This window comes from Tinamus guttatus, unplaced genomic scaffold (assembly GCF_059628265.1).
Source record: "Tinamus guttatus ecotype Peru unplaced genomic scaffold, ASM5962826v1 Tinamus_guttatus_pri_ptg000544l, whole genome shotgun sequence".
In the NCBI taxonomy this organism is placed as follows: domain Eukaryota; kingdom Metazoa; phylum Chordata; class Aves; order Tinamiformes; family Tinamidae; genus Tinamus; species Tinamus guttatus.
In genome coordinates, this window is record NW_028289078.1 from 845,948 (window position 1) to 867,599 (window position 21,652).

Genomic DNA, 21,652 nt, shown 5'->3' on the forward strand with positions numbered 1-21,652 from the left:
AATTCAAAGCTGAATTTGTCCTATTTCAGTTTCTAGCCACTGATTTCTGCTACTCCTATGACAGGAGAATTCAATCTTGCTATTAGATATCTGGCCCATCTGGCCCAGAACAAAGTGAGGATACCTATGTACAGTAAAACAGGAGAAGGAATTAAAAGTCCTTAAAGTCCTCTTTCTCTTTATCAGATCCAAGTAATTAAGTTTAAATAACCATGCTGGAAATGAAGTTTAGGAAGAGTAAGATGAAGCTAGAAAGAATAAGAAAAAAGGGACACATTTTCAAATGATAAACCTGTTAATAATTCAACTACAAATGGTTCTCCATCTTTATAAATTTCTTCAGTGCTAGCTTTTCTGCAAGCAGTTGAAACAAATAGCAGACTTGCCTACTATACCCAAACTGCTTAATGATAAGGTGGAAGAGAACAATCATTCTTTCCAAACTGGAGCTATTTTTTATCGTTTTTCATAACACTCACAGAAAATGACAATTATGACTAACACTCAGGTATATATATATATATATATGTATATATATATAACAATATATATATTTATATATAGGAGTTAATGTTTACATTATTTAAAATGATTTACAATAATCATTCAAATATACTGTAAGTTGCATTTGTCAGCCTTAAACTCTATATCCCAACTTAAGTAAGATTGGAGATTAAAAATGAGTGAAAAATCTTGTTATCTGGGTGAAGTTTTATGAAACTAGGAAGGAGGCATAAGGGACAGTTTTTCTAGTACTTTAAACAAAAAACCAGTCACAAGAAGTTCTTGCTTTTGTATTATTAATTCGTATCTAGAAATTTCACGAGAAATGAGATATTCTTTTTGCATCTGATTACAGGAAATTATGCTTTCAAATATCAACAAATTAACCCTGTAGCATCCAATATTTTTTCAACACAGAATGCTCAAGTTGAAACAGTATCCCTTCCCCTATTTTATTCTGAAGCCTTGAATAAGCCTTCAGAATATTTTATTGAGAACCTTTATTCTGAAGACACAAAAATATCTGATCTCATTTTCACTTGCGGTAAAGACTAATTGCACAAAAATTTGCTTACTTGCAACTGAACTGAGTTATCCTGGAGACCTTCTACAATAGGAGAGAATCGGTCAACATTTCTTTCTTCTGCTGCTGCTGTTACAGCTTCCAAAATTTTTTCAAGGCTATAAGAAAGTAAAAGAATTTCACTCAGAAATTCAAACATTATTTGTTCCCCTTAGGGAGCTTTGAAGCCAAAGAATAACTGACTTAATAAAAATGGTTAAGACACCTTAAAATACTGCTTAAAAAAATCACAAATAGCTGCATAACTGTTTCCATCTAATTAGTGTCTCATTGTATCAAAAAAAAAATTATCAATTGACCATAATAAAAGTCAGCAGATAAATGATTTCAGAAACTGACTAAATTATATATATAATATATATAAACTTTCAAACTAAGTTACAACTTTTGGATATTCTAAAATTACCTAACTATTTCTGGGGGGAATATATAGCACTTACGTGCTTTCTTCTCCAACAATGCATATTGCAGAAAGAAGTTTAACTATATCCGTCATCATGTTTGTTTGCCTGGGATCGATCGCTTTGGTCAGCAACAAAAGGCTCCTCTCTTCTCCCAGAATTCTTTCCAATCCATACTAAAAAATAAAAACAATCAAGAAGGTTGAGAAGGAATCTAACTTGATATATTCAATGTCCCACTCCCTTCATTTGGAATTTCAAATGATCTTTAAATCCCTTAAATAGTTCATTAAAAATAATTATAGAAATATCTAAACAACATCACTTACTCTGTAATAAGTGCATACATCAGCAACAAAAAGTTTGCATTATAATCCAACCATACTTCTGCAGATCAGGAGTCTCAGCAGAAGGAACTTCAAACCAAAGCTGACCAACACACCACTTCTACAAATCGCACAGGCTTACATCCTTCCACTGTAAAATGAAGTATCTCAGATTTCCATATTAAAGAAAAACCCATACCTTATTATTCATGAAGGCTCTCAAACACTGTATCACCTTATGCTGACTCCTCTTCACAATTTTGTCCTGGCTGAATTGTTTTTTTCAAAAAAAAAAAAAAAAAAAAAAAAAAAAAGTACTTAAATTCCATTTAAGAATGCACATTAAGAAAAGCTGATGATTCTTATATAAAGTTCTTCTTACTGTTTTGTCTCAACTAGTCTTTCCAAAACATCCAGCAACAGCCCCAGACCTTCCCGGCCAAAGTTTTCAACCCAGCTGGAGAGAGAGAAAAGATAAAAATAAAAAATCTAAAGACTAATTAAAAGAATGAAAATTTTCAGCATAGATAAAAATTAACATAACTGATCATTTTAAAACCCCAAACCGACTTTCTATGCAACAGAAGATCGAGGCGTTCCATTCACTCCCTGACTCAATTAGTTTACTTTATAATAGACAAAAAAATTAATGCGTCTATTAGAGAAGTTTATCTGAAAACGAACAATTATCAACTCTGATTTTAATAGTGTTTAGCAACCTTGCAAAAAATGAAGGAGAAAAAAATCCCTGAAGAAGTAAGAATACAAATAATCTTTGCAATATGTGTTAAGGAGCTTCAGATTCTCATACCTGACAGGATTACTAGTCAAGGACACGCGTAGGGATTCTAAGCAAGTGACTAGTCTTTCATCTGTTGATCCAGATTTTAATTCCTGCATAAATTCTTGTGGTGAAATCTTCCTACTTTTCTTGAGGCTTCCCTGAAACACAAAAAGTATATTTATTTTGTATTAGTCCATATAGAGTTTCAAAAGCTAAGTGGCTAACCTTCACTCAAGTATTTGTTTTTCATCTTGTCATGCATGCCAAATTGTGATTAAATTTTTACAAATTTATAATCCAGTCAGTAGTCAAAAACATCATTCATCAAACAAAAATGCATCAGGCACACTCACTTTCTAATGAATGTATTCTGTCTCAGCATAGCAAACATCTTAGTTTCCAACAGTCAACAAAAAAAGAAAAAAAAAAACAACACCTTTTGTCCCAACTTACTGTCCAGAGCATCTGTGTATCCATGCAAGAGTATAGATGGGAAAAATGGATCTCCAGAAGAATAGACAAGAAATTGCTGCAGTAACTCAATTCTCACAAATAATGTTGCAAAACACTTTTCTCTTAGAGATCTCAATAGACTACAGCTAAATTAGACTGGGATTATCAGGACAGAACCACTTTGGATCTAAAAGCTAAAGCAAAGAGCCTCCAATAAAATAGACATCTTCAGAACCACTGAAAATCTTCCAACGAAACTTTCACTAACCCTGTTTTTAAGTGTATCCCTCTTTTAAGGCATGGCAACAAAGACAGATTTCTTCTTATAGTCAGAATTCAGAAACAGAGGAAAACAAGTCTACTCCATCTAAAGCCACCTATAATAGAAGGGAGAATACACATTTTCCATAGAGCATACAAACTCTAGAAGGGGCAAAATGAGACAAAAGATCAAGCATTTGGCCCAGTCATGTTGAAAGGTCTCCCTTCCCTGGTAACTATTGTAGAGCTCCTAGTTTACACCCAGGCAATCGACTGACTCAGAGCTGACGGAAACAGAGGGTCAGATCTTGAAGCTCTGTACTGGGAGAGATCCATAAAGGACCTAGAAAGAGCTTGGAAGAGCCTCCATTAGCTCTTGATGATCATGCTCTGTGTTCGATTCCCATAGTAAAGGCTCTCTAGAACCTCCCTCTTATTCCCAGGACCAGCAGCCACCATCAATTCCAGCCAGATTTCAGTCAGGCACTAACACGAACCACTAAACATAAGGACAGGTATCTCCTCACTTTACTCAGAGAAGAAGATGATTTTTCTCTGTTTCTCTCATACCCTTCCTAGTGCCCTCAGAAACGTCTATGTTTAGTCATTCTTGCTGTGCATTTCTCTAAACTGTAATTCCATATTCTTCCAGGTTCTAGGAGACCCCTTTGTCAGAGATATAGCATTAAGGAGAGCTCCTTAACAACAGAACTTGACTGCCTACTAGCTGAATAGAATTAGGTATGCACTACATTAACAACTTAAAATTCTCTACTGGTAGTAGTTACGAAGCCTCATTAGGTCATTGTATATAGTGATTTTTTTTCCTCATTTTGGAAAATAGATCCTGTGAAAAATGACACTTTTCTCCTCCTGGAGCAGGATGGACTTGCTTCCAGGAGAGAAAATTAGTTCATAAACAGACTTTGTATCATATCTTCCACTGTCATCCACCTCATCGAGTTGGCACAGCAACTTCAATCACACAAGGAAGCGTAGCTGCCCTGTTGTGGGGATACAACCATATCTAAAGAGGAATTTTAAAAAATTCTTCAGGCCAGAAGTAAGAGGAAAAAAAATGTTAAAAAAAAGTACTTGCAACACTAAGAACTACATAACAGACTATAAGATCTTAAAACCAGAAGCTAAAGCTGCACAGAACACTTCAAATTAACGGGCAGATCAGTGACAAGGGTCACTGCATGGTCACTAAACAGCCTGTATACCACTCACGGGCAGCACGCACCTCCTTGTACAATGAGCACCTAATCTTAGCATGTTCCCAGGTTGTGCATTAAAAACATCTCGGGAATGTGACTTGTGGTTTTAATACAGGGAAGGAATTCAAGCTGTGGGGCAGCAGGGTGTCAGGATGGCTCCTGTGTGCAAGGGGAGTGCGCTGGCCGGTCCGGGTGGTCCGGGAGCATCCCAGCTCATCTCTGCACACGCTGCAGATGGCAAATGACTCCGCTCCAAGGTGCCCTCACCCACAGCCTTTCACTGATGGTTACAGGAGCAACACGGGCGGCAATTCCCGACAGCCCCAGGAATCCTCCTGGCAGCTCCTGCTGTGCAAAGACTAATTGGTACACTCTACTTGTATGCTTAAGTGCAAGGATTAATAGCCTGGATGGAAGAGAAGCTGTACTTTTCAGCAACTTCCCCCAGCAGTTCCTGCTGTAAATTTGATCAAGCTGTACATATAGCTAAAATACCTCTACATGGTCAGTTACACCGGTCACTGTTCAAGTAGAGATGGGGGGTGGTATAACTACGTACAAAGGATCATTTTAAGAGAGGAGACATTTTTATAAATCATTTTAAATAATCAGTAGAAATGGATTGTGTGGGCACTGTAGTGGTCACACACGACCAGGACCCAGATGGATGACACTTGAGGTGAGACTCTCTGAACTGTCCTTCTTGTGATGTGGGTAAAGATGCTCACAAGCAGCAGAGACTCCTACCACGACCCATGCAGTGATCCTCTGCTGTTTGAGAATCACTTTCCCCACATGAAAATTACCCAGTAAACCTGATGTGTTTGCTTTTGGCAGGAAGGGGAGTGTTTATGTTTGCGTGGGATTTTTGTTTTGTGGGTTTTTTTAAACAAGCCTCCCATGAATGGCTGTGCAACACACGCTTCCAAGTACCACTTACCATTCATAGTTAGGCTGAGGCTCTGCAGCCTAACAAGAACATGATACATCTGCTAGTGCTCAAGTAAAATGAGAGCTGTATTTGTTACTAACATGAACCCAATTATAGTAGCTATATTTCTGCATAGGAAAAGCTGTGTAAGTTCACAGCACTCGAGTTAACTGAGAGACAGGAAATATCTTAAGGCGTCAGTGCCTCTAGAAATGTGTAGAACAACTGGTCTGTGAGCAGATGCAGAATGAAGTCAGCATTAATTAATTCAATTATAACACTACCAGGGAATAAGCTGCACAGCAGCAAAATAAATCTAGCTGCAAAAAAAATCAGTTTAAAAACCCAGTTTCGGCATGTTCAACATACAGAACAGTAAAACTTAGGGCAGGCTAACATTATAGTAATGCTATGTCTATTTTCCCTTGAGCATAAACTCCATATTGTGGAAATTGATTTTTAGAACTCTTCTGAGAGGAACTTTATATGCTTACATAGCACTTAAAGCCATGCAATCTGATCTCAGATTAAGCACAGTACATACAAACAGTTATAAAAACAAGAAGGTGCATTTGACATCGTAGTCTCTAACACCAGACCGGCACCATGTTTAGTAGATGAGAACACGACGGTCTCAGTAAGAGTCTCTAAACAACTGGCACATCTTTTTTCTGACTGTTTCCTGATAAATAAGATATGATACAGTGGATAAAAGTTGGGTTCAAATCACAATTTTTAAGCAACATAGTGTATATTTAAGGGAATAAAAATGATGTAAACACTGTACATAACTGGAGAAGCACAGGAATACTGATGCTTGGGGCATGAAAGAGCTTGCCAACAGCAAAGAGTTTGCAACAGGGAGGACAGTTGGCTGTCACACTAGTTCCAGCACTGAACTGAACTCATGTGCTGAATTCATATTCAAAAGCCTGATCTGTGCATCACAGAGAGAACCTTTCAGTGACGCCACTCCCAGTAAAGGATACAAGAGTAAGGAGAGTAAGTTCAGAAAAAAGAAGAGTTTCTCTGCATGAATTAACCTTTCACGATCTCCCACAGAAGCGAGGATGGATGGGTTGTGAGGGTGGAGGTGGAAAAGCAAACAGTGGCATCGGGGACTGTGGGCAGCCATGCAAGGTGAGTGAGTTGGAACAAATCAGGGAATGCTCCTACCCTAGGTCAGGAAGCAGGCTGGTCTACTATGGATTTCCTTGCATGGCTGCGTTGGGCACAGCACAAGAAGTTCTAGTACCAGAAAAATAAGTGTGATGACAACAAGAAAAGCCACCTCAAATCCAAATGACACTCAGAAGGAAGGATCAGTGAAACCCACCCATGAAATCCAGGCTTTAGTTCTTTGCAAGCAGTATGTGCCAGGAAGCAGAGGGTCATCATGATAACATTGTCTCAACAGTATCTTGATGCTAAGGTTCCAGCAGAAGATACAGATGCAGCAACTCTGCACAGGCATCCATGCCTTATTATCATCTTGCATTTTAGGCAAAACAATTCAGCTCTGAAAACTGTGGAAGTTTGGCACACCAAGAACATACAAACCTTGACACTAGCTGTTACATGCTGAGAAACAGCAGGAGTACTATGGGTCTTACTACCCTGAAATTTCCTGAGTTCCAATGAAAATATCTTTTAAAAAAATTGGCTAAGAAAATTGGGTAAAGATTGTCCAACCTTCAGGCATCATGGAATTTAAAACAAAAACTTTTATGCCATAAAATTGCTAGCAGCTTTGACAATCTTCTCTTACGTAGAACATGTTCAAGCTGTTCGGTCCAGAGTTAGATAACTACCTTAATAAAAACACTAGAGAACTGGACTAATAAGATAATCCATTTTAAGTAGATAATTACCTCCTTTAAATGATTATATTTAAAGTCCTCCTTTTTGAGTATTTGGTAATAATTATATATTGGTTATTCTTATTTACCTTTGCAAGCACAGAACAGTGAAAAACTTAAGAATCAAATGTATGAATTCTAAACTAATCAAACGGTCCAAAAAGAATATAAGCACTTAGCACAGAGGCTACCCTCCACTTTGCAAGATCTCAGCATTTTTAATGCCATTTAATTCTTAAGCTGATTAAACGCAATTCTCTGCACCACCCTCTAAAGCAACCAGTAAATTCACGATTATGAACAATAACCTAAGTAAAGAATGGAGTATTACCGTGGTCCACGTGCAATACTTTGTTAACAACATTATCATATGAATTCTGCACTTAAGTCGAGTATGAAAAAAGATAAGTAGTGAGAGAAAAAAATATTAAATGGTAATGAAAGAAAAGTGAGGTATCAAAACCACAAAGGTTTTCTGTCTTTCTGTCTTCACTAAACACCAGATCTGTAACAAAGAAATACTTTGTGTACAGAAGACACCTTCTGTAAAGGTCATCTTTCACTGCACTTTATAAAAAGAAATTTTGCCCTTAAAAATCAGTCAAAAATACGCCTGCATCACTTCTCCACAAGAGGAATGAATAATTTACATGTTTCAACTCTTTTTTGGTGTACTTTACTTACAGACAGACAGAGATTTACTTACAGACTTTGAAGCAGTGCTAATATATTGCATCACCATTTCTTTTTTGGTGTTAAAATCCTTTTCTCTCAGTGGTGCCTTCTTGTCTTCATTTAAATTCATATCCTCCTAATAAGGGGGAAGAAAAAAAAACAAGTCTTAAAGGTCTCCCAGCAATACTGCTAAGACACTGATTCCAAACTGGCTTTTCAGAACAAATATTTAAAAAAATAAAACTACTATTGAAAAATTTCTACTTTTAAAGTAAAGCATAAGCACAAAAATATGAACCAGAACAATTGAATGTTTTATTATACAAGTAACTGTTTATTAATTACATGCCTTTTTATTGAAAGAAGGAACACTGTGGACCACTTGCTGTCCAGGATTTGATCATTATATCAACATCTTCAGCTATTGTCAACGCTACTGGTACAGTGAATTCATGTCAGCACAAACCCAGGGGTTGATAAGAAGAAAAACAAAACCACATCCAAAACCACAGAGGAGCTATTTATTGGCGTTTCTGATGCACTGACTTCTGGCTTCCAGCCTAGAAATGCTCTGCTCATTAATCGGTCACATACCCATGAGAAGTGGCATCTCCTATTACGCTATGGGTAAGAAGAGCATTAAAATGTTTAGCTACACACACAGGTATGTGCATATAGACATTACTGCAGTCAGCCAAGCTTAGTAAGCATTACTGCCGTTATTTTCAGCTGAGACTCTTCAGATGCATCAGCAGCAGCTTTCAAAAGAGTAGTGATGAGAGATCACTGGGTAGCCGCTTCTATATCAAAGTTTATTCCAGGTAGGCAGAAATAAAAGCAAGCAAATTTACACTTCAAGAATTTTGAGAGAAAATATCACTGTAGATTTAAGTTTCCTTTTCTTTCACTATTTTTACAGTGATTAGCCTAGAATCAAGCACAGTTCCAGGAAGAATTTGAGAGTTTTGAGTAAATCTGAGCTGCGAGATGACAACACGGAAAATATCTCACCCCATGAAGATGAACTTTTTAAAAATACAGTTAGAACAAATTTGTGAAGACTCACCAAGGGTTAGTGTCTCCTTCTCTGAAAGCCTAGAAAAAAGTTGCTCACTGCAGTATAGTATGCACCTAAATACTGCCTTTTAGCACCCAATAGGTGCAGGATGTATACTGCAAAAGGTTCCTTCATTCCTCATTCAAGCAATATCAATAATACAGTTTTGTTCTTCCTCAGAAACTGCTTTGCATATTGCTGTTATTTTCTACAGCTTTAAGCAAATGCAAAACAAGCTCACTTAAGCAAGCTGGAAGCTGTGCATACTTTAATCTTTACTCATAGTTGCTTGGTAGTTCAGAATTTCATCAGAAATTTCATGAAGAAACTACCTGTTTATGTCCAAAAGAAAATTCTAGCGGTCCATAAGGACGCACACAAACACACACAACCTTGAATACTTTTTCCACGTGTTGATGGCCTCATTTATTCTGTATAACACAAGTTATGTTAATATCCCTGATTCCTTTTTTTTTATTTATTTATTTTTTTTTTTTAATTTCCTGTTACTATCGTTCCTATCCAGTTTACTTGATATAAGAATGCCCTCAAGGTTAAATCTAATGTTCTTAAATCTTTTATTTGCTCATCTATCTGTATGTGGAAGAAATAGCTAATAGCTAAACACTGACATTATCCTTTTGACAAACACAATCCATGAATCAACGTGACAAGTGCCTTAGGCAGTACTTGCATATTGCCTTCCATTAAACCAAATGTTAGGGACATGGCCTTCACAGGAATACTGCATTTTCTAGTTTTTCTTGGAAGAAAACAAAATAAATTCCAATAACCATCTTTGGAGTATTGTGCCTTAAGATTCTTTTCCATAGTCACATAATTGTACAGCAATACTCCAAATAAAAATATACTTTTTACTTATAAAAATATAACTTTAAAAATGTTAGCTTTATTAAAATTGATATACGCATGGTGTTTTAAAAAACAAGATACTTTTCCGTTAAATCTTAACTAATTATTTTTGTTTTGGAAAACTTGCCCTAAAAACTTGATTGTTGCACACAGATTTCTCCATAGCAGAACAAAGCTTAACCAAAGGTTACAATAATTAGCTATATAATCAGCTGTGACTAAATGCAACTAAACTATTCTGGAACATTCAAAGATGAAGAATAACCCGAAGAATCCTTTGTGTCACACAGTATGGCTAAGATAGTAATTTATCACAGAAAAGTCAATACTAAGTGCTTTATTATTAAAGAAATGAGGAAAGCATTCACTTTACCCGAGATTTCATGATTACTTTAACACAGTTTTGCAATGATGTTATAGAATTGGAATGAACTACTTGAGGAGCCAAGGATTTTAACAGTACTGTTTGCCTAAGCATGCAGAACTGGAGCTTGGAAGATTTATTGAATGTTTCATTTTTTTGTAGCATAGTCTTAACATTGCACACTATGCTAAAACATAATCACCATGGGATGGCAAAGAAATTTAAGTTATGCTGGGGGGCGAGGGGATAGAGGGAGGGAGGCAAATCCAATGCCCTCCATGTTTAGTTTGCAATTTCCCAAAATGCTGTCATCATGCCAAGAACTCTGAGCCTACTGGGGCAGTACCAGTGCCACATGGTTCTGCAGGGAAATGGCTGCTCCTTCCCTGCAGAGCTGCTATTGCAGCTAAGGAAGGAGGTGATTTTGAAGCTAAGCTCAGAAGAGATTTTATGTGTTTTACAGTCCTTCTGCAAACCCTGTTTTAGAGGAAGGAACCTTAAACGCTTCTGTGCAATAAGTAAAATAGAATGCAATATGAGAACAAAACCCTGCTGTTACATTCCAGGCATATAACTCTGGAATGAATTCTACAGATCCTCTTAAACAAGCAAGATTTCTGGTTTCATTGATCTCCTCAAAAATTGTTGCATAATCTCACTTCTAATATCTGATATCTTTGATTACTACTTCAAGTATATGTCCTCTAAATAATGCAAGTGATTTATCCTTGGAGGAAATGCCTTAGAAAACATACCATATCAATAACGACGATGATGATTCAGGAAAGCTCCAAACATATGTGAAAACAAGCTTCTATCTATCAATCAGCAACGTTGTGGGCCGTTAAGAAACGAGTAGCAAGTCTCTTACCATCATTTTCTCAAACAGTGCTATGATTTCTCTTTCTGACAGAGGTTTGGGCACAAAATCCTCCACGTCCGAGGGTGACGTTGATGACCAGTCGGTAGAGTAAGATTGTTTCATGTTCGGCAGGGGAGGTCTCTCCTTCTTGCTTCCCGGAATCCTTATACTAGCAAACCTATCCAACTGAAAACACAAAAGGTGTATTATATCAGGTACTATTTTCATTCTTCACAGCCCTGACTAAAAAGAGATGTTCTCAGAAGCTTAACACTGTTATTTTTCCTTGAGTAACTTACCTTACATTTAAATACCTTGTTTTAAAAGGTTTTCCTAAGGACACACATAACTGTAAGTTGCCTTAGTACGGCAGCTAACAGACCAGACACTGTTACATTTTAGAGAAATCAGGCAGAACATGAGAATTTTATGGAAGCTTTGGAAGAAAGAGTTATCTACAAAACAAATGAATGCTTTGAAGACTTCTCTCTAACCATTACTGTTGGGGCCTTAGTAAGAATATATAGGAAAGTGGAGTTTGTGGGGAACTGGACCGACGCCTAGCAACCGAACACCTGGAGGAGAACCAATCAGCTGGGAGCCTGTAGCCAATGAGTGCTGCTCCTCAGCGCATGCCCACCTGCATGGGTATAAAGCCCTGCTACAGACAACAGCAGAGGGGGTTGACCTCACTTTGTGTGGAGGTGTTGTTTGCTCTGGCTTGTGGGGAGGGCCCTGGCACTTGGCACGAGAGTGACCCTCGACACATTACACACAGCATATGCAAAAGCAGAGTTTTAAAGTAATTTTCACTAGTCTGGAACTGATGGACTCCTGGCATTGCAATGAAACACACAGATGCTCAAAAAAATAGTTTTTAATAAAAAATGAGCTACCTTAACCAAGATTTCTCTATTTACTTTTATCTGCACTATTTTATCAAAAATTTTCGTTTTATTTACAAAATTGTTTAGGAAAAGCACAAAAAATGTTTAGCTCCTTTAGTAGATCTAAATAGGATACTTTTATAATTTGGTCAAATAAATCCATAGGGCTTCTCACCATCATGCAGTAAATGCACCAACTTTACCCTTTGAGAAGTCAAAGGAGCTTCTTTAAAAAATTTCCTCCCCATCCTACCCTCATTCTTTCTAGTTTGTTAATCAACTGGCATTTTATTGAACACTTACTGGTAATATGTTCTAGTGCACATTGATAAAGACCAGCAGAGCACAAAAACAAGGTCAAACCGACACGGTTGATGAGATAACCTAGATCTAAGTTATCTTTGTAGGTGTTTGCAACAGATGAAAGTAGCAATATTATTTCATTTGTCAAAACTGGAGAAAGTTCCAGTAGCACTTGATGCATAAAGGATTTTGGACCAGATATCAACACTATCATTCTTATGTTTTTGAAATGCTAAGCAAAAAATATTCTGAGGCTTAAGCACGTATTGGGCATGAGCACTTTGAGACACCGCTTAATAAGAACAAAATAAGCATGTCAAATGGCATGTTAACATATCCATGGTGTTTGGTAACAAAAATAAGGTTCAGGTGTTCCACCCTAGTCAAACCGGAATTGACTAATAGACTTATACAAGGAAAGAGAGTTGTTGTCATTCCCCTCTATGCCTCGCACCCGCACCTCCGACCAAAAAAAAAAAAAAACCTCTAATTTGTCCTATTCAAAGCCGAAAAGGGCATTTGTGAAACATATTATTATTTTGCAAGCCACTCACAGATGATTGCAATACATGCCAAAGCAGGGGCAAATTTCAGCCCAAGGATCAGTGAGCAGAGATCTAACGAAGCTTTAAGAGATGTGCCCTACATCCCCAATACAAATGTTTTCCTAAAACATTTCAGCAGCCTTTTTGCAACCCTTGCACCTCAAGTTTCCCCTCTTCCTTCCCCTACACATCCCTTCTACCTTTATTTACCCCATCATGTTCTCAAGATTCCCATCTCACTGCAGGGCACTTGCTACGTGCATACAAATCTTGGTCAAGAGAGCTAAAGTGTAAAACAGAACAAGACAACTGAGAAGAGATTTCTAAAAGAAACTCCAAGTTGTTCTTTGATTACACTAATGAAAACTGCACAAGTTCATGATCATCAGCTCTGCCACTCAGCTGCACAAGAGCTCTCAGATTCGCCCTCACTAAAGATGGAAGCAGGAGGGGAAGGCTGCAAGGCTTCTACATGTGGCTGATAAACAGCCATCTAGGTATATTTGTTTATTCCATATTTGAGAATGGAACATGATGGGAAACACATTCTTGACAGAAAAAAGGCATTTAATACTTTGCCAAAATGTGCTAACAAAGTGTGAATCTTATGTTGTGTCCAAAATTTATAATTTATATCTAAAGCATGAAATGAAAGCTTTCACCTCATTCTTCTGCATTTTATTTTATAGCAGGTGAGCATTACTAGCCACATGGTTTATAATGTCACAGAGCACTTTGTTCATGTATAGTGCATACAAACACACAAGGTCTATGAAGAACAAGCCCTTTTTTGGCTCAGGCAAACAGATCAAACCATCTAATCCAATGGCATAACATGGGACATGTTGAGACCCTCCCTTGCCCACCACAGGGTTCTCATAATCGAGTAACTGCAAGTTACAGTGCAAGCAGTCAGGTTGCTTCCTCCATTCCCAGGGAAGCAGCAATAACAGTTCCCTTAAGACAAAAGAAAGGCTGGACAAAAACACCCCGATTTTGACATACAACGCTAGAGATACTCTTTATTCCATTAGAAACAGTGGCACAGGTTCATGAGCAAGAGCCAGGTTATCATTCAAAAGGGGTATTTTCCTTCCTTTCACTTGTTCACATTTTCGGTTTGTTCTTTTTTTCAAACTCATGTGTTCAAACATGTTAGCACCCGTTTTGCAACATTATAGATTGGGCTATCCCATTGATTCTCAGGAAAGCCACACTCGTAGAACCTGCTTGACCACAGAGAACTAGTCAGAGGAGTCAGTTCAAGAGAAAGTCAAACAGTAGCATTAAACGCATTTGAAGATATGTCAAAGTCTTCATTTTTAGTAATTAAAAACAACACAATCTAAAGTAGAGCTCCTAGGGAAGAGAAATTTGTAACACCTGCACAGTAGTAACGTGCGTTTCTATATAGATTTCTCCTCCAAATTTCACATCAATGGCACTTTTAAAAATAAAAAGTTAACAGCTCTGGGTGTTCCACGTAAGCAAGTGATTTCATGGGTCACAGAAAGCACAATGCAGAAAGAAGTTTCATTGCTTGAATGGAATGAAATTTACTGCTGATGTTGCTGGTGATCCAAGCATGAGAAGGAGGAAATGTCAAAAATAATCTTCCACGTTACATCAAAAACACCTTGAATCAGGCTAACCAATGGGGAATATTTAGAATTAGCTTCGATACAAAAAGAGTCACTGAAGTTTAAAGAAGGTTTGACCTTCCATCTCTGAAGAACCTGCCCTGCATTTTCCAATAAATATATTCTTAAAACTGCTTCTGGATGGGTCTGTATAATTTTCATGAGGAAGAAAAAAAAATAAAGTGTAGGTAAAGCAGACATTAAAATTAACAGGGAAGTGGAGGAAGGGAAAGTGTTTAAGACCTTGATCTAAAGGGTTTCACTATAAAAACGCTTTGTAAGTTCTCTAAACCGAGATCTGTTTTGATGCACTGACAAAGAGCTAGCTGAAGTTAAAAGTTCAAAGGCAATAAGAAGTGAGACAAAAAGTGACTGCAATTAAATGCTTCTGACCAAAGAAAGTTACAACTTACTAAAACAGTATACAAAAATATTACAGGGAATCTGTGACAAGCTCTGAAATTCAGACGGTGTATTCTTATCATCATACCACTTCGGTGTTTCCATTTCAGATACATATTTTCAAAAGCAGTAACAATAAAAATATTAAGTTTAAGCACAAAAAAAAGTAGAAGAAATATTCGAATGCTACATGCTGCTCCCAAGTTGTACAGATGGCCATATAGCCATAGAGTAGACATGTGCATGTAGTAGCATAGTGGTCTGACTTCAAAGATAACTTGATAATAAAAAAATAAAATAAATAAATAAATAAAATTTGAATTAAAAGAAAAATAATTAAACTTGTTTACATATACTTTTGCTTTTAGTCATTATGCTGCCTACTGCCAAAGCCTGGAACTTTTCTAATTAGTCATGCATTTTGTTGTCCGAGACACACACGGCAACTGAAATAGAAGCCTTAATGCTAGAACTGAAATACAGTGAAAGAGTATATTGTGGTCAACATAAACATGGGTTACTGTGAGACAGTTTTTAAGTAGCCTTCTGCAGTTACAGTCTTAAGCGTTTGTACCAAGCCTCTTCCAGAGCCCTTACCGTATTCCCTTGAACTGTAATAAATTCAAAACTATGTTTAAGAGAGCATTCCTTCCAGTACGCTGTGTCATCTCAAGGTTTAGTGAGGTACTAAATATGGCCAAGAGACATCCCTAATGGGTTCTTACAGCACAGGAGCCTGTTACAGTTACTGTGCTGGGAGGAGTCACCCTGCACAGGGAAGCGCCGTCCCATTCATCTCTTGGCAGCAAAGGAAATGTGACCAAGTGACAAAGTTTGCGTGCAACTAAGTATGAAAAGTTGATCAATTAGGCCAAACAGGACCAAATTGCATTTTTTTTTTATTTGCAGTACAAGAAAATATGGTAATTTATAATAAAGCTGTATCACCACAGCAATGTTCAAGTGCCATAGAGACTTGTTTGAAAACAGTCATATTAAAGATATGATAGGGAGTGAGCAACCAACAAATAGGGGGTATCAACAATTTTTCTAAACACCCATCATTCCTATGAAGGACAAGAGGTGAGGAGATGGAATCAAGATTAAATTAAGGAACTTTCCTTCCCTTACAGAAAAGATTATTTTACCCAACAGGACTCATTCATTCCAAGCCAGCCTGGTATGCCTATCCCATATTCTTTACATGGGAACAGCATCTTTCCTACTTCAAATAATAGCCCTAGGGCTTCAAGCCTACAGGCTGGCTAGACTCCTCTTCACTGATGCTGTTATTAACAAATGGTTCAAATGCCAATACTGTTAGTCCTGGAAATAAACCAAAAATGAAGCTGGGCAATCTAGGCTGAAGGTGATTAACCATCAGCAGATGGTAACTCCTAGAAGAGCCCACAATGCAAACAGAAGAAGGCATAGTTATTTTCTGAGGAGTGCTACTCATGCTTTTGCTTTATGAATGTTCTGGGAACCCACAAATCAAGTGGCAACAACCTCCACAGCCGGTCTCGCTATTAGTGCGGGGAGGGGAGTACGAAACAACTGAAATGAGAAACAAAAATAAGTTAGTAACAGAGATTACACCAAGTTCAATAAAATGAGATATGACAGTTTGGGACGCTTTCTGGCATGCATTTGAAGCATTTATCTTGAATTTGGCAATACTAAGTTCCACAGCGCATAACAGCAGAGTTCCTAAACATTCCCACAGGCTCTCAAGAAATTGAGTTTTTGGTTTTGGTTAAACAATTGCAATCTCTTTAAAGAGTGAACCTTCCATTCGCAGCATATTTCAAGTCCACAGCTGCAGTAACATGGCTGTTCCCACAGACATCATAGCTACAGACTACTATGGGAAACAGCATCAGCTGCATCTAGAGCCACTTAAGAAAAATTGTGGCATAAAAACTGTTTCCTCAGTTCACACCTGGAACTTCCTCCAAGTCTCAGTTGCTTTTGTCAGTTTATATAAACATGATACGTTTCCACACTTACATAAACACCTCTCATTGTTAATAGGAACAGCAGCATGGTTAGCAAGGATGGGAAAAAAAAAAGATAGCTAAAAATCAAATTCCTGCAATCAGGACTTCCATTAGCATCTCCAGTGTTCCAGTAATCTTTAAGAGGCCTTGACATTTTATTTTTTTAATCCTCTGGAAATAAGAATATTTTTCCACCTAGACAAAGCGTTATCAGGTATTGCTCAGCAGGTAATACTGCAGTTAGATACATATTGCTGTACTACAGGAACATAGTCCCTCTCATCATAGATTTCTGAAGTAGAAACTAGCCTGTAACTATGAAAATGTGGCATCACTGCTGCTAGTACTAGGCCACAAGCCTGTTCCAAGCTCTGCAAGGCTTCAGGTCTGGGGCTCCTCAAACTTGCTTTGTCCAGCCTGGCCTTAGCCTCTGGGAGCTCTGTTCCATCTTGCATTGTAGCAGCAAATTCTTAACGATCAAGTTACCTTTACCAAATTTGTTTTCCTTTTGCTTAGCTGTACACAACTGTGTGGAGCATTTTTGCTAATAAATAGGTTGCGGTAACAGGCTGCTCTTCTGCGTGCAGCGAGGTAGCTGTCTCAGACCAGTGAGGTGGTAGAGATGAGTATAAGCAGAGCACAGCAGTGGAAGTTTGGAAAGTTTGGGCACTTTATTAGTTACTGGCTAATAACTGAGCCCTTGGGACTATAAACAACTCATCTTTTACTGTGGTCTTTACATGAATGAACCTGGGAGTTCAGCAGAGCTGGTTTTCAAGCAATAAAGAACATCAAGGACAAGTAGCCAATATGTTTTAAACATGCCATATATAGCAAATATGCATGCATCACTGAACTTAGAGCCAGTACAAAACATAACATGTACAGCACAGTAAGAACTTTAAAAAAGATAGCCTAGTGTGTGCCTGGTATGAGGGTAAATAAGCCATCAGCATGATATTCCTGACAGAACTGAGGAGAGAAAAGAAAAGAAAAAAAAAAAAAAGTTGCAGCAGTATTTCTAATGAGACTTAAACTGAGATAGCTTGGACTACAGATGTTAGCATCAATGCAACTGGACCATTAACAACTATTTGTTGCATTTTGATTCAGTTAACATTTAGACTTTTTTTTTTTCTTTGAAGCTTCATACAAAAAGTGCATTTCCACTTGCCCATATCTGGAGCAAAAGTTTGAGCATAACATCCTGTAGGGCTCCAGCATAAAAAGCTACCAGGCACAGTGTCCACATGCCCAGCCATGAAGAGGATTTTCTCTCAAAAGAGATACTAAATGTATTGAAAATTTGGGACCTAATCCACCATCTCATCATTGGCTGGGCAACTTGAATTTTGTTAAATAAACCGGTGCTATGAACGCTAAGGTAAATCTTTTAAACTCTTATTTGAACACTGCTGCTGTGACTGGACCCTAACAGTTGGCAAAAAAAGTTAATAGCTATGCTAGTGAGTACATACTAGATGTGAAAGTTATAAAAGAGGGCCTATCATAACCAAGTCAAATGAGTTTAGGCTTTTATTTAAAAAAATAAAAGGGGGAAAAAAAATCACTACAAGTCATTAGAGAAAAAGAAATAGTAATAGCAGCTTCTAGAAGAATTCCCAAGATACCTTGGAAAAAGACAGCCATTTTCGTGTTAAGCAGTAGCACAGTACAGTGGCTTGGTAGAGGGAGAGCTTAACGATATACTGAGTAAGAAAGACTAAAATTCCTTCCATCACAGTTCCTTGCACTTTTTCTTCCCCTCCGGGAAGCAGACTCATCAGACGAGACATGGGATGACCTGGTCTGGACCCAAGCTAACATATCCACACGGCAGCTGCCCCACACCAGGTGGGCTTTCTAGCATTGGCTCTCTAATCTCTGCTTTCCACTTGAGCACAAAGAACTGCGATGACCGACCAGGTAAAGCACATCCTCTTGCATGAGGGCTGAAGTGAACAGACACCTCTGAAATGAGAGGAGAAGCACAACCATTTCATATATATTTCTCCCACTGCAAGAAGCAGATCTATTTTGTGAAGTTAGTGTAGATTGGAATGGCAAAAGAGGATTCTCTGTTCCCATCTGCAGTCCCTGCACCAATGTCCAAGATGTTCCTGTGGAAGAGGATTGATCTGAGGCTGCACATCAAAGCTAAGCGTCAGCTTGGAGGGGTTTTTTTGCCAGATAAACAGCAAGGCTTCCACGTCAGACAAATTTATGGAGTATTTATCATTGCAGTACAGGAAAAACTGAGTTGCACAATGCAGCAGAGAGTCAGTATGGACATGATTACCCATAAGAGGAAAGGAAATATATCCTTTCATTAAAAGCTACGGTATCAAGTACTCTCCAGCTTCTTGATCTTCTCTTGCCACAGTTTTCCCACTTGCTGAGAAAGGAATTTGGGGAATATCTTTGCTATTTTTCCCCCCTGTTAAAGGGATGAAATGTCAAAATGTGGCTCAGACTAGAGGTGTTTTAAGTTTCCTAGGACACCTGTTACTAGCTATTTTTCCAGAACGTGACACAAAAGGACAGTTGGAAAAAAAATCAGTTGGAAAGCATACTGTTGTTCCAAGGTGAAGTAGCAAATGCATAAAATAAATATCCAACTTTAAAACTGTCAGCTGCCGTAATATTTGAGATTTTTTTCTTACTTTTTTGTTGTTGTTAAGAAAAGCAGCTGTGAAGTAAAAGTCTATCAAGATATTAATAGAGACATTTAGTACTTAATACAGATATTTAGTGCTTTTTAGCTACAGAGCCACATATAAAGGGTCTTTCAGCATGTGCCGAGAAACGTGAGTCAAGAAAAATAAATCACATCACAGACATTAATCTCTTCCCGATTATAACGAAGAATAATAATTCTTTAAGAACTATAAATATGTTTATATTTGTTTTTTATAAAATTATAAATTATAATAAACTTGCTGACTTGTAGTGGCTATAATTGCAAATTAGACAAGTCCAACAGTCTATGAAGACAAGAGCCACAAGACCATTCCATTCTCCAAGAAGGGAATTGGCAAGATCATATTCACCATTGCCTATAACCTATTTGTAGCACTAGCAAAATTATTAGGCTTTGGTTGCCAAAAAAAATAGCTTTGCATTTGAAGAGAATTGAAAATTTTCTCTACTCTCCAGAGCAAGAAATAGGTTTAAGGGATAGGGGTTGTATGGCAAGCAATTTTACAAATAATTATTTCTAGCCCATGAAATCCCTGTAAATACTAACACGCAATTTGAATGCAACAGTCTAGGCATGATAAGCGGGAGGTAATATACCCTGAGCTCCTAACTTTGCACATCTGGTCAGCAATAACCAGACTATTGGCATCGGCGGGTAAAAAGAAAAAAAAAATAAATAAATAGTGTTTCTCAGGGCAGTGTGCTGAATGTCATCCAACATAAAGCTCTGCCCTTGGACTGTTACGCACACAAGTATTTAAGCAAGAACACTGCAACAAATACACACTAAAGTCATGACAGCTAGACCCTACGTGCATTCAGAACATCATTTCCTAGGCAATTTAAAGACTTCGCAGAATGATCAACTTTAAGAAAAACTTGCCAACAAACAAATACAGCATACAATGAAATTAGGTATATTTTAGTAACAAGAAAAGTCTACTTTGTGATCGAGAACATCTGGTGCCATGAAGAGACAGATAAAATTCGAGGAACACACTGTTAGCACAACACAATATATTTAATGCTGTTTGAAGCAACATTAACAAGTTTTACAAGCAACTGTTAGTTTGTTAAATGTGGTGTTTTAAGGTAGCCATCCAGTGTTAGTAACTGTAATATTGAACATGCAATCACAGAAAATATCCTAAGCTTCCTGCAAGCTATCTGCACCACACTCATTTAGCCAGGATTACAACATGCTTCAAAGCCATCCACAGTTATTTTGCTACCTGCACCGAGTATATTACAGATAATTAACAGTTTAGTGAGACTTTACCAATTAACTAAGGCAACATCCCAATTAAGACAGTTTCTTGCAGCAACCAGGTTACTTATATCAAAATAGCAATTAGGTTATTAGCTTAGCAAAGCCAAAGCAAAACTTAAATTGTCTTACCACATCATCTGTCAGTGTCTTGATATTTAAATGCTGTAAATCAAAGAAGAAACCAGTCATGTCAATCACACATTTAAAAGGGTCAGTTATAGTTGCAGTTACTAAGCAAGATCAACAGTATTAAATCATGGCATTTGAGGTAATAGTTTCCTTGGCAAACTGTACTTTGTTGGCTAACAGTTCACAGCGAATAATTCTGGAGAATGCTCTATACATTTAAAAATACAGTAATTCAATCCTTACAGAGTAATAGCGTGCAAGCACAACTTGAGGCAAATTATAAAACATTTACATCTAAGTATATTAGAACAGAAGAACAGCCCATATTCAGTATTTAAAGTTAAGTCTCTCCAGAGTGGTCACTTCCTTAGTGGCAGACAAGAGGTTTTAAACTATGTAACACTTCAGCATTTTGGAATTATCCAAGACTTAACTATCCTCAAGCAGTGCCAGTGTGGCAAACAAGAGTGGAAACTCACACAAGCATTAATTAGTAGTAACATCCCAAAAGCTACAAATTATTGCTCACTGCTGTGCAAAACAGCAGTTCCTGATCAACCCTCTTGCCATGTTTGCCTGTGTGCAGTGCAAGTGCCGGGGTACCCAGATCCCCCACAAAAACT

At 37.6% G+C, this 21,652-nt stretch overlaps 1 protein-coding gene across 1 annotated transcript in view; it reads right to left on the reverse strand.

Moving 5' to 3' along the window:
- The window catches only part of DIAPH3 (diaphanous related formin 3), a 140,098-nt gene that overhangs the window by 111,485 nt on the left and 6,961 nt on the right, over window positions 1-21,652 (reverse strand). The window contains exons 2-8 of the mRNA XM_088534125.1: window positions 11,163-11,339; window positions 8,029-8,133; window positions 2,626-2,756; window positions 2,197-2,271; window positions 2,014-2,083; window positions 1,528-1,664; window positions 1,080-1,185 (exon numbers count right to left, since the gene is read on the reverse strand). Of these exons, the coding sequence (XP_088390251.1) occupies window positions 1,080-1,185; window positions 1,528-1,664; window positions 2,014-2,083; window positions 2,197-2,271; window positions 2,626-2,756; window positions 8,029-8,133; window positions 11,163-11,339 (801 nt within the window). The remainder of the gene's footprint in view (window positions 1-1,079; window positions 1,186-1,527; window positions 1,665-2,013; window positions 2,084-2,196; window positions 2,272-2,625; window positions 2,757-8,028; window positions 8,134-11,162; window positions 11,340-21,652) is intronic.